Consider the following 13,493-nt stretch of genomic DNA (forward strand, 5'->3'; position numbering starts at 1 on the left):
CAACCTTATAGAAGGTTGGAATTCTCCTCAAATTTTTGTTCACTATGCTTTGTAATCAATTTGACTTATTTGTGTTTGTGAGGTTTTTACTCAATTTCAAGCCAGTTTTGTATATTTAGTTTGTGGTCTCTAGCATAGTGTTTCATGTACTATAATTGTTGATTTTTATAGTTCACATAATTTTTCATATGTGCGTGCACCCACCCTTTGGTGTTAGTTCTTGAGTTTTTATTGAGAATTTTGCTTTGCAACCCAATGAAGAGATAAAAAGAAGGCAGTGGGCTGATTTTCTATAGATGAGTAATGGAATTCTCAGGGATGTGCTTTAGCAATACAACATTTTGAATCAAAAGAAGGGGTCACATATTAGGTTTTGCTTGCTCATTTATTATATTTGTCATTTGTTCTGTTAAGTCTGACTAATTAATTCTTGCAATATTTAAAATACCTTGAACTACTCAAAATGTATTTTTTGATTCAGATCCATGGAGGAGTGTACGAACTGTAGGTTTCACAATAGTAACTTTTTGTAATGCAGTTTCTAGAATTTCGAAGGCCACTATTTTATAGGCTTATGATTTACAAATACTATAATGAAATGCAAGAATAACCTACTAGGGAGAGAAAAAGAAACACAATCATGCCTTTCTTTTCCTTTTTTTGAAGAGACGAATGGTGACAGTTTTAAGTTTGGAAGACACTATATATTTTTTTCCATAGTGTTACCAATTGAGGTAACCTTAATAGAAGCTTAAATTAGAGATATGCACATGTTTTGATCCTAGCCACTTTGAGATGTACATATATATTCTTGATTATCTTCTTGATTTGTAGCTAATATTTCTACTAAAACTGTTAAAATTATGCTTTATTCTTGATTTGGTGTACTTTACTTTCTATTGCATTCATCTCTTAAGTTGTATTGTAACTATTGTAATTTGATATTGTAAATAGATGCTGTTAAAGTAAGTATTATTAGCAAAAAAAAAAAAAAAATCCTTTTCATTTTCCTTGCAAAATGAATTGTTATGATTATTGATTCCTAATTCTCCATTATTGTTCCATAGGGTCATTGGTTATGGTGATACCCAAGTAGTTGTCACAGAAATCTTCCCAATAGGCTGTTTACCAATCTATCTTACAACACAATACACTAACAATTCTTCTGCTTATGACAAAATTTGGCGAGTCTCTTTCTACCTCTAATAGAATGCATAAAAAATAGAACATGATATGAAGGAGATTTAGTAATGGATTTTGTAATTTTTCAAGGTACAAGATTTGATGGTGCAACTGTGTAAAACTTGCTGTGTGTTGGAGGTGAATATTTCAATGACTCCAATAGATTCCAATACACCAACCGCATCTGGTAACACCATGATATTAAATAAAGAGTTAGAATCGAATTATCAATAGTATTATTTTCTTTGCTTTTTAGGAGTTTTATGCTAAACTCATTGTTTTAATTATGTTCAGGTTTTATTCCAAAAGTTTTGGTAGCCATAGTTGCCCCTTTTTCCAATCCTCAACTAAAAAAATTCTTTACTCATTTCATTGGTTAAACACATAATTTCTAAAGTTCTTAGTTGCTACTTGCTGGACTTTTTGGTTTTCAAATTCTATGGTGAATGCGAGAGCATGTTTGTTTTTGGTAGGGATTTCATCTGATGTAGCAGTAGCTGCTGCAATAAAGATGGGAAATGGTCTTAGTGATAGAAAAGTCATTGTTTTGCTATAAGTTTTATTGCCTTCTTCAAATTAATATAGAATCTCTATATCATGTTATTATATTATGATAATCAGTTTAGGATATTTTAATTGAAGTTTCACTTCAAAATCCCTTTGAATATGCTTATGATGACTCCCTTTGTACTCCTATTGATGGTAACATTGATTTTCGGACGGTATATGGGATTCCAATAGGAAGTTTATAAGATATAGCCAGAGATTTGAGTTTTGCATTTGCTAGAAACTTTGCTTTGAGTTTGCTGGCAAGAAAAAGGGAAGGGGTAGCCATGGTTCATGGGGTTTTGGATGGTTCACTGACTACATTGTTCAGTTCCAAAGCCAAAGGAGTTGATGGATTTAGCAATTTTTGGAGAAGATTAATATGAACTAATTGTGTTTGATTGATGACAGTATAGACTTCGTTATTATTCCTGTCTCTTTTTCAAAATGCTGTTTAGTGGCTTGATGAAAGTACAAATTTTAAAAAATCATGAATCTAAATATTTATGAGGATTGAAAAAATTAACTTAGGGAAAACAGTTTGTTTCCCATTGCTTTAATATTTACATTTAGTTTCCTTTAAAAAGGTCCAATAGCATCACTTAAATAATAAAATGCAATATATATTTTTATTGTTTTATCTAATTCTATCCTCCTTGTGATAAACCCAAAAAGACAAAAAAGAAATTGACCAATAGTGTATATATATATATATACTGCTAAGTTTTGTTAATAAAATTTCTGGTTAATAATATGAATTTAGACTTAACTAAGTCTTTTAAACAAGAATAAACTCATGATTAATAATATATATATTCCATGCGGTAGCACGGGTTACATGCTAGTTAATATAATTATCTCCTCTGTTGACCAAAAAAAAAAAAATTTGCGGGATACAGAGCTAAAAGAGCTGAGAAAGCTTGAGAGAAATTTGTGGGTTATAGATTTTTTTTTTATTTTTTTTATTTTATTTATTTTTTTCTTTTACGTTACAAAACATTGTAATTTTGTTAATATAATAAGGGTAAATTAGGTAATTTATTTGGTAATTAATTTATTTACTCTACTCTCTCTTCAAATTTCTCTAATTTGAGGGAATTAAAAATAAGAAGTTAGAGGTAGTTGAAACTCCTTTAAATCCCTCCAAATCTCTCTTACTCCTTTTTTAAAAAACTTTTAAACAAAATAATTGAATTACTTTCCCTCCCTTTACTCTATTCCTCCTCATTTTTTAAACATCCAAACAAAGCATTAGTGATTTAATTACTTTCGACTCATGTGATAGTGATATAATTCAATTACACATTGGCAATTGTGCAAATTGTGTGAAAGTATGGCCAATTGTGCGCTCATAGAAGAGTTGAATGTGGCTAGCCTGCTATTAATCGCGTGGAGTGAGTCAGGCTAGATTGTGTGGTCAAGCAATGGCCCAACAAGGACTAGACATGACTTTCTTTTTGATCAGTCAAATGCAACGTATTAAGCCAAGTTGTCTTGTTGGTTCGATGGACCACGACCTAATTAGGCTGGTCCAACCTAGGCTTCTAGCGTTTGCCCCTTCTAGCACAGGCCTTTTCTAGAAATTTTTGGAGCAACTACTTTCTTTATTTGCTATTAAGATTGTGGAATTTCTATGGTCATCTTTAATTTTTTTTTTTTTTTAAATTTCCTTTAACAGTTTAAATATATCTTTAAAGGAAAATTCAAGAACCAAACCCGGGCTGCCTTGAGTCCAACATTTCCCAGTAGTTATTTTTTCCTTTCGCAATCTGGAGCCTTTGGCTCCATAGAACAATGTGGTGTTTAAAAATGCTACTGTAAACCATAACTTGATCAAAGAAATGAAGTACCAAGCGACGGAGTTCCAATACTGTGCTGCTCAAATTCGAGAGGTAAAGAGTAAGCAAACAATTAAAGTAAAATGGTACAAGCCGGAAGATGGATTGCACAAGCTCAACACTGATGATTCCACAATGGGGAATCCTGGCTTAGCCAGTAGTTGAGGTGATCAGAGATCATATAGGGTGGTGGATTAGGGGCTTTATCCGATGCATAGGGGTGACAACCAGTGTGGATGAAGAGCTTTGGACTATTGGATGTATTGGTAAATAAATGAAGTGGTAAAAAGAATAGAGTTTGAGGTATTGGGTGTATTGTCAAATTATATGATACTAGTATGTAATACCGTGCTACCGCACGGGACTGGTTAATTGTAATGATACTATTGGCCAATTTTTTTGTTTTTGTTTTGTTTCTGTTTTTTTGGGTTTATCACACGGATAATAGAATTAAATCAAACAATGAAAAATATATATTGCATTTTATTATTTAAGTAATGCTATTGGTCTTTTTTTTTTTTTTTGGTTAATCATACATAGAATAGCATTAGATAAAACAATGAATAAAAAAAAGAGAATATTACATTTTATTATTTAAGTGATGCTACAGTAAAGAAAAAAGAGAATATTGCATTTTATTATTTAAAATATATAAAGGGACATTAAAAAATAAAAACTGATCATTGAGCTTGGAATCTTCTTGAAGGCGCCAATGAAGCGCTAATGTATGAGAGTGTGAAGTAAGGAAGAGTGGGATTGAACATTGTGTTTGAACCCGGCCTTCTCTGAGAAATTTGTAAGGAGGAGGAGAGGGTAGTGTGTGGATCTAGTTGGTAGAGGTTGAGAGAGGATGAAACATGGGATGACGATATGGAATTAGGAGGAGATGATGTTTTGCTTTTATAGTCTTTCTCGTTGGACTCCTTGGTTTTGGTTTTGGGATTAGAAGAGCTCTAGACTCTATTGAGATCACCCATAAAAGTGTGCAGGTGAGATGTTCTTGCTTAGTCCAATGAGTATTATCATTGTGATTTTCATGGCTTCCGTGTTAAATGTTAATATATCATTTATTTGGGCATAAAAATTATAAAATTTAGATAAGATACATGACAAAAATTGAGTCCAATTTATAATCTCCATAAAAGTGTGTAGGTAAGATGTTCTTGCTTAGGCTAATGAGCATTATCATTGTGGTTTTTTTGGCTTCCGTGTTAAATGTTAATGCATCATTTATTTTGGCACAAAAATTAGAAAATTTAGATAAGATACATGACACAAAATTGGAGTCAAATTTATAATCTAATTAGATTTTTTTTTAGTTTTGGTTAGGACAAGTGGCACAAAATTGAGAATCCAATTGAAATCTAATTGGATTTTCTCCCTGCTTCACCTATTATTATATATATAAATAAGAGATAAAAGTAACTTTTTAGATGGTAAAGTAGCAGATTTTATAAAAACCCAGATGCTAATGTTCTAAGGATAGGTTATTAACAAGGACGAAGCTATTCTTGGACTTGGGGGCCTGCTCCCCACCCCAGATTTTCAAAAAAAAAAAAAGTAGTATATATATAATATTATTTTTAGCAACTTGTTTCAATAAAATTGCACTTTGCCCTTCTTAACAATATTATTGATATTTTTAAATGCTATATAAAAAAATATTAGCCTAACAACAAAAATTAAGCCCAAACAACACTCCAAAACAAACACAAGCAAAAAAAAAAAAAAAAAAAAAAAAATCAAAGTCAGTTCTAATTAAATATCTACCTAGCCTAAGAGTAAGAAACACCCAACTTACCTCACACATATAATAAAAGGGAAAAAAGAAGGGGATTTCTAAGCCATTCAAAAATAAATAAATAAATAAAAAGGGAAAACGTAACTTATGACTGAACATAGAGGATGAATTTGGCAGCCAGCGGCAGAAGCAGAGGTAATATACTAGAGAGAAAGAGTTAAAATAGAGGTAAAAATCTAATCCAAGACCCATCTTTGTCTTTAACATAATAGCATTCTTTTATAAATGAAAAAGTTGCATCTAACAAACGCAACACCACATGCAACAGTCAACACTTATTGCCATTGATGTTTTGTAATTCTTTTTTTGTAGTTTTGTCTTTAGCAATAGTGAATAGCCTGTGATGTTTTTGTGATATTTTTTTTTGTAGTTTTGTCTTTAGTGTTTTTGTCTATTAGTTATTGTCTTTTAAAACATTAAAGTTGGATAAATAATTAAAGAGATTATTTGTAACTTTAAAATTTATTGGTTAGTTGTTAAATGTTTGTGTGCATAGTATTTGTCTATTGTGTACAATGATTGTAGATTATTGATCATATAATAACATAATAATTTCAAATGATATTTTATTTGTAGATTATGAAAAAGTCAACTACCATATTTGATTTTTTCAAAAGAAAAGTTTCAAATGATTTAGAAGCTAATACTAGTGGTGCAACATTGCCAACCACTAATGTTGAGGAAAATCCTGATGTCCCAATTGAGGAAAATCTTGACGTCCCAATTGAGGAAAATCCTGATGAACCTATTGAGGAAAATCTTGATGTCCCTATTGAGCTAAATTCTCAAACAAAATTTCAAAAGGTTGATATGAGTTCGTTGCAATTAGAACTTGATCTTGTATTGCGTAGACAAATATATACTTATCATGTTGATCAACAAGATGAGATCTGGCAACGTTACATTAAGTTGGGTCCATACCAGGCTCGTTTTAAAAAATTTAAAAATCTAAGAAGGGTCGAAGCTTTCAAAGTTCTTGTTATGAAGATAATCGCTTTAAGTCATGGCTTGAATATTCCTCTAAAAAAGATGCCGCTTTTTGTCTATCATGCTTTCTCTTTCATAAGCCAATTGGACATTATGGACAAAATGCATTCACAGTTAACGGATTTAAGAGTTGGAAGAAAGTTAGAAATGGTGAAAGTTGTTCTTTTAGTCTTCATATGGGGAAAGATCTTGACTCCACTCATAGAATTTCCTATAAAGCGTGTCTAGATTTGATGAACCAGTCTCAACACATAGACAGGGTAGTGAGCAATTTCACTTTAGAACAAATTGCAAATAATCGAGTACAATTGAAGGCTTCAATTGATGTTGTTCGACATCTTGCCTTGCAAACTATTGCTTTTAGAGGTCGAGATGAAAGCTCTACTTTAACCAATCGGGGAAACTTTCTTGCGACATTGGATTTAGTGGTGGGCTATAATAATAATATTGTTGAAATAATGGCAAAAGCTCCAAAAAATGCCACCTACACATAACCTTAGGTTCAAAAAGAAATTTTACATGTTATTTCAACAAAAGTGAAGAAGGCAATTAGGAAAGAAATTGGTGATGCAAAGTTTTGCATATTGGTTGATGAAGCTTGTGATGAGTCCATGAAAGAGCAAATTGCTGTGGTTTTAAGATATGTTGATACAAATGGCTTTGTGTGAGAACGATTTTATGGGATTGTTCATGTTGTTGACATTGCAGCAGTAACCCTTAAAAAAGAGATATATTATTTGTTCTCTAATTATTGCTTAGATATCCAAAACATTCGGGGGTAAGGATATGATTGTGCAAGCAACATGCGGGGTGAGTGGAATGGATTACAAGTTTTGATTTTGAATGATTGTCCATATGCTTACTACATTCATTATTTTGCACATCGCTTACAATTGGCATTAGTAGGAGCATCAAAAGCAGTTTTCCCTCTTAATAGATTTTTCACTAAATTGATTTTGGTTATTAATAATATTCGTGCTTCATGCAAACGTATTGAGCAATTAAAAATTTCTAGAGCTTCTGACATTGCATGTTTGATTGATATTGAAGAGCTTGAGACTGGGAAAGGACTTAATCAGATGGTCACTTTACAGCAACCTGGAGATACTCGTTGGGGTTCGCGTTATAAATCGGTTTCTAACTTGATAAAATTGTTTAGTCCAACATGTGAAGTTCTATTGAAAATTATGGATGATGGAAATTCTTCACAAAAAGTAGAAACAAAGTTCGCTTATGAGGTATTAATTTCATTTGAATTTGTCTTCATCTTGCATTTTGTTAATGAAACTATGGCGATCACGAATAAACTTTGTCAAGCTTTGCAAAACCAATCACAAGACATTTTAAATGCTACGCATTTAGTTTCATCGACTAAAAAACTTATTTAACAATTTAGAGATGAGAAATGGGATGACTTACTAGCTACTGTGATACCATTTTGTAAGGAACGCGGTTTAGATGTCCCTAATATGAATGCTCGTTATGTTGCAAGATTTGGTCGATCTCGTCATCAACAAGAGGACTTTAGAAATGAGCATTATTATAAAGTAGATATTTTTAATGCAGGAATAGATTCTCAATTACAGGAACTAAATCATCGGTTTAGTGAGCATGCCATGAAGTTACTTACACTTAGCTCAGCTCTAGACCCTCGAGAGGCATATGAATCTTTTCGAGTCAGTGATATTTGTTCATTGGTAGATAATTTTTATCCAATAGACTTCACAGATGATGAAAAGAATGATTTGAAAAAGGAACTTGATCTTTATAAGTATGATGTAGTTCAGCATTCAGGGTTCAAGAATTTAAAAAATATTTCTGAATTGTGTCAATGGATGGTGAGAACTAGAAAATCAGTATAATATCAGCTTATTTATAGAGTGTTCAAGCTTGTGCTTACTCTTCTCATTTCTACTACAACTACAGAGCGAGCATTTTCAGCTATGAATGTCATCAAAACTGACATTCGCAACAAAATGGAAGATAAGTTTTTGTCAGACGCTATGATGTTATTCATTGAAAGGGACATTGCTGTGACAATTAGTACGGATTCAATCATTGATAATTTCGAAGATTTAAAAAGACAACGAGTTCCATTTTCATAAATAAGTGCATTGTAATATCTTAAAAAACAATAATTTTGTGTATTTTTCTTTGTTGATGGTTTATTAAATGAATGTTTATTTGGAGTTTCAAAATTTATTTTTTATTTTTTATACTTTTGCCCCCCTAACTCCAAATCTTGGTTATGTCCCTGGTTATCAATGTGTTTAAATCTAATTTTTTGGTTGTAGAAATTGAGATTTAGCAACAATCTAAATCATGCTACTCTTATGACGGTTTGCAAGAATCTACTGAGACATTTTTTTGCAAGATAAGGTGACCCACTGTTTCCATGAGGCAAATTAGTGTGTAGATGCAATGGCAAGGAAAGAACCAGATCTTATTCAAGACTTTGTTGTTTTTGCCCCCTATGTGAGGCTTTGTCCTCATAACTCTGTTTATGCATCCTAGTTAGTGAAAGACCCTTTGTTTACCCAAAAAAGAAGAAGATAATATTGCTAGTGGCAAGCAAAGCACTAGCAAGCGATAATATTGGATTAAAAAAATATTTTGGGCGTTAGAGACTTTTGGTAAAAAATTAATTAAATCTTGTTTCGTTACCTCCCAATCCTCATAATTTTGGGAAGAACAAAAAATTAGAGTTTTGAGGGAAGAAGAAAGGAATGTGTGTTCTCTCAAAACCATTTCATTCTCCTCCTATTTAAACTCTCAAACGAGCAAATGACATTTTCATTCTCTCTAATTAAACTCCCAAACAAAAAAATAAAAAGAAAATTCTAAATTGATTCTTTCTATTCAATTCCTTATCATCTATTTGCTTACGCTTACACTGGAGTGTAACTAGCATTTTGGAGCCACCTACAAAGAATTTCTTCATATAATTATTGTAAGGACCAAATTTGAATTCCTAACCCAAAGATATGAATGGACTTAGGCCCAAAAAGCCCAAAACAATGAATTTGTAGAGAAATGGGTTAGAAAACTGGGTTTTAGTTAATCAAACAACAAATTAAGTAGGTTGATGGTGAAAAAATGAAGATGGACAATTGTAGAATGAGTAATAAATGTCCTCGGCAATATCCGAGGAGACTGGTTCTTATATAATGATCTTAGATGAGGTTACAAGTTTGGTTCTAGATTGCTACAATGTTTCACCCTCACTTTTTTGATCCATTTTTCTCGCTACCTCCATCTCCTTTTATACTCCATTTCCTTTTGATCCTTATCTTCCACGTGCATGCCAGATGGTTGGTCTTGATATATGTCTCATCAGCATCTTCCATAAGTCTTCATGTAGTAGCTGTAAGGTTGAAATCCACTGTTCAAGTATCACCTCCACATTAATACGGCTAGTGAGTTAGCTGCAGTTCATTTAATGCGGATGTAGCAACTTTCTCCTTAGATATTTTAGGATCCTTCCATGTATTGAGCTTCCATAGTGCTTGTCCGTATCAACTATGTATTTCTATGACGTTTCTTTAGATAGCAGACCATCTCTACGGACCTTGGCCTCGGTCAGCCGAGGTGGCTCTTATTCTCAGCACAACCCCTTAGGTCGTTATGATCTAAATTGACTTCTTTGTTTGTTAATATGGTCCATTTTGACAGCGTTTACCCCCTCTCAGACGCTTTTAGTTCTCGGCTTGGGCCTTAGGTCCATTATACAAAATGTATAATGGACCTCCAGACCTAGTACCCCTACAATTATCTAGTGTATATGGGATGAGGAGCTACATACATATTGAGGGCCAATTAGGTACTAGAAGATTTCTAGGTACTTTTGGTTAACAAAATTAAAATAAAAATTGCCACTTTATTTACAATTTTATATATATATATATATATATCAAATTATTAGTTTTTGTTGTGGTTAAAGTTAAGCATAGGTTTGAAGAATGTAGATAAGTGGGATGATGGAAGTGGGTAATAATTTAGAAAAATAAATAAAAGAGAATAGAATGATGATGGGTGGAGGTGAGAATATTTGGCTACATTTATTTATTAATTTTTTTAGAGAATTGGTATTAGATTCTCCATAAATAGGGAAGCAAATCTAAAGAAGACCTAAAAAAACAGCCCACAGCACAATATCGCATCACGTATTACACATTGTTCATTCCTCGTATCAATATTTTATTGTTTTAATATTTTGATAACTTTAATGAAGAAAAATTAGAGAAATAATAAAAAATAGGAAATCTGATATGTGTGAAAAAGAAAAAGATAAATTAGCCAACTAAAATAAAAGAAATTTTTTGAAAAGCTGATATCAATGCTCTGCACTACTTTTTCTCTTGTGCAAGTGACTGAGTGAGGACTGCAAGCTCAGGCAAGGAAGTGTGAGTGGGTGACCCTTGACTACACTTGTCCTCTCCTACGCCGGCCGTATCAATTGTGCGGAAATTTAATAAGAAGTTAGAATCTCTGAGTCTGAGACACGGAGGGTGAGTCGGTGACTTTTTGACTTTTTGAGTCTTCCATATTACCCAATTTGGTCAATCACTTATCATATTCATAAATCATAATGTTATATTATATTATACAAGATTTGACCCTACAATTCAATTTGGTGCGGCAGGGGACCAATTTTGGCTGCTGAAGGATTTGTGGTATTAATAATTTGAATTTTATCCACACACCCTTGGCATGGTCATTTTAGGAAGAAATTTTACACACATATATATTTAGATCAGGATAGAGTAGAATTTCTATTTTGTATAAAAAAAAAAATGAATTTTGGATCTCTTTTGGCACCCTATCCAAATTTTCTTATTATTTTGAAGAACATTCACATTAAGGTTCTCAAAAGATATATCTTTTAGCAACTTAAAAACTTACTTTATCAGTTTATCTTTATCTATAATAACTCCCTTTACAAAACACCCAATATTAATAATTTTTTTAGTATTAGCATTCAATACAATAAAATAATATATTTAACACAATAAAATACTTTATCAAACATTCACGGGTGTATGGGGGGAATAAAAAATTCTTTTTTGCTTTAACATTCGGCTACAGCTTACAGTGAGCTGCTAGAGATAGTAACCCATGTAGCTAAGACTAAAATTTTTTAAACTTTATCTTCTTTGATGTAGTGCTTTTTTAGTGGGTTGATTGCTATTATAGATTTTTAGTTAGCATTCTTAATGTGAATGCTCTAAATACCTAAAATCCTATCTATCCATTGGAATAGTCACTTCCCTTGAAAAAGAAAGAATTACATGGAGTTGTAACCATAATTTTAAAGGAAATTAGAAAAAAATAGGCGAAAAGCACTTTTTAGTCCCTACATTTTCAGGCGATTTTCATTTTAGTCCCTACATTTTATTTATACCGTTTTTAGTCTCTATCCTTAAAAACGTTTCTCATTTTGGTCCCTGCCGTTACATCAGAAACGGAAATTACACAGCTAGCAAACGGCATGCACTGTTGGCCTGACATGACCATTAAAATAATAATAAAAAATACCACGTCAATATTTAAATTAAAAAAATTAATTTATTAATTTTAACTAAATAAAAAAAATTAAAAACAGAAATAAATACTAAAAATTACATAAATTGAAATCTAAGTGGATCTTAAACAAGAACACAAACTCAAATCTAAGTACACAAACCCAGAAAAAATCACAGTGACCAAACCCACCAATAAATCACAAATCGATAATGAAATTTAAAAAAAAAAAAAAAAAAAAAAACCAAAAGGTGTTCCACTTCGAGCCTCTCTCACCCATTAATTAAACTCTTTACTTATAAAAAAAAATCTCAAACCTAGATCTGTTTTTAGTTTTTTTAGCAAAAGGTGTTCAACTTCTCGGGTGTTCCATGTAAATCACAACACTCAGATCTAAAGTAGTGTCGATCTTGGTCCAATTCGTCAGGTTAGGGCGGGGCATAGTCCGACTCGTCGGCGTTGAAGATCTAGAAGGTGTTCCGAGGGTTTCTGGTGAGGAAGAGCGTGAAGAAGATCGCGACGATCAGGAGAGAAGTCGATGAGGTGGAGAGGCAGATCTCGAGGGAGGAGGCGCGGGAATCGATGAAGAAGGACCCGAAGGAGAGGCTGAGGGTGAACGAGACGCTGTTGAGCTTGCTCTTCAGGTTGGATTCGATGAGAGGTGTCGATTCAAGGTTAGGGATTGTGAGTGTGATCAAGAGGGCGATCACGTTGCAGGAGTTTTTGGACTCCATTGTTGCTGATGGACAAACCTTAACCCTAGGAGGTGAGGTTGATGAAGCTTCTGATTCCTCTGAAATCAGGGAAAAGGAAGGTAAAGTCTTTGAGTCTGAGGTTGAAATTTCTGGTGCTAATTGAGCTAAATTTGTATTTGAGCTAAATTTTTTGGGTTTATTTTGTGTGTGTTTCCTAAGAAAATATAGGTTTATGGTTTGATTTGCTGGAGAATTTAGTGTTGTATGGTTGATTAGTTATTCAATTATGGACTTTGTGAAAATCATGTGGATTAGTGATTTGCTAGAGAATTCGGTGTTGAATGGTTGTTGTTGTTGTTGTTGTTGTTGTTTTTTTTTTTTTTTTTTTAATTTCTGGGTTTGTGTTCTTGTAATTATTGTTCAAGACACACACTTAGATTTCAATTTATGTAATTTTTAGTTTTTAATTCTGTTTTTAATTTTTTTATTTAGTTAAAATTAATAAATTAATTTTTTAATTTAAATACTGACGTGGCATTTTTTATTATTATTTTAATGGTCACATCAGGCCAACAGTGCATGTTGTTTGTCAGCTGTGCAATTCTGTTTCTGATGTAACGGTAGGGACCAAAATGAGAAACGTTTTTAAAGATAGAGACTAAAAGCGGTAAAAATAAATGTAGGAACTAAAATGGGAATCGCCTGAAAATGTAGGGACTAAAAAGTGCTTTCGCCAAAGAAATATACAAGATGAAATTCTGAATTTAATCTTAGTAAATGGATTGTATTGTGTCAACTAATATGATCAAGTACCTTTATTTTAAACTTCAAAAAAAAAAAAAAAAAAAAAGGGAAAAATTACTCTTTACCTTTCTAAACTATATTTCATATTATGATTTGCACCCTAAACTTTTTGATGCTCGT

At 32.4% G+C, this 13,493-nt stretch overlaps 1 protein-coding gene across 1 annotated transcript; it reads left to right on the top strand.

Moving 5' to 3' along the window:
- The first annotated feature begins 7,157 nt into the window (after window positions 1-7,157).
- On the top strand, window positions 7,158-8,459 carry LOC136064439 (uncharacterized). Its single transcript, XM_065766185.1, has 3 exons — window positions 7,158-7,592; window positions 7,941-8,149; window positions 8,234-8,459. The coding sequence occupies exons 1-3, from the start codon at window positions 7,158-7,160 to the stop codon at window positions 8,457-8,459; spliced, it is 870 nt and encodes a 289-aa protein (XP_065622257.1).
- Window positions 8,460-13,493: the final 5,034 nt, after the last annotated feature.

This window comes from Quercus suber, unplaced genomic scaffold (assembly GCF_002906115.3).
Source record: "Quercus suber isolate HL8 unplaced genomic scaffold, Cork oak 2.0 scaffold_689, whole genome shotgun sequence".
In the NCBI taxonomy this organism is placed as follows: domain Eukaryota; kingdom Viridiplantae; phylum Streptophyta; class Magnoliopsida; order Fagales; family Fagaceae; genus Quercus; species Quercus suber.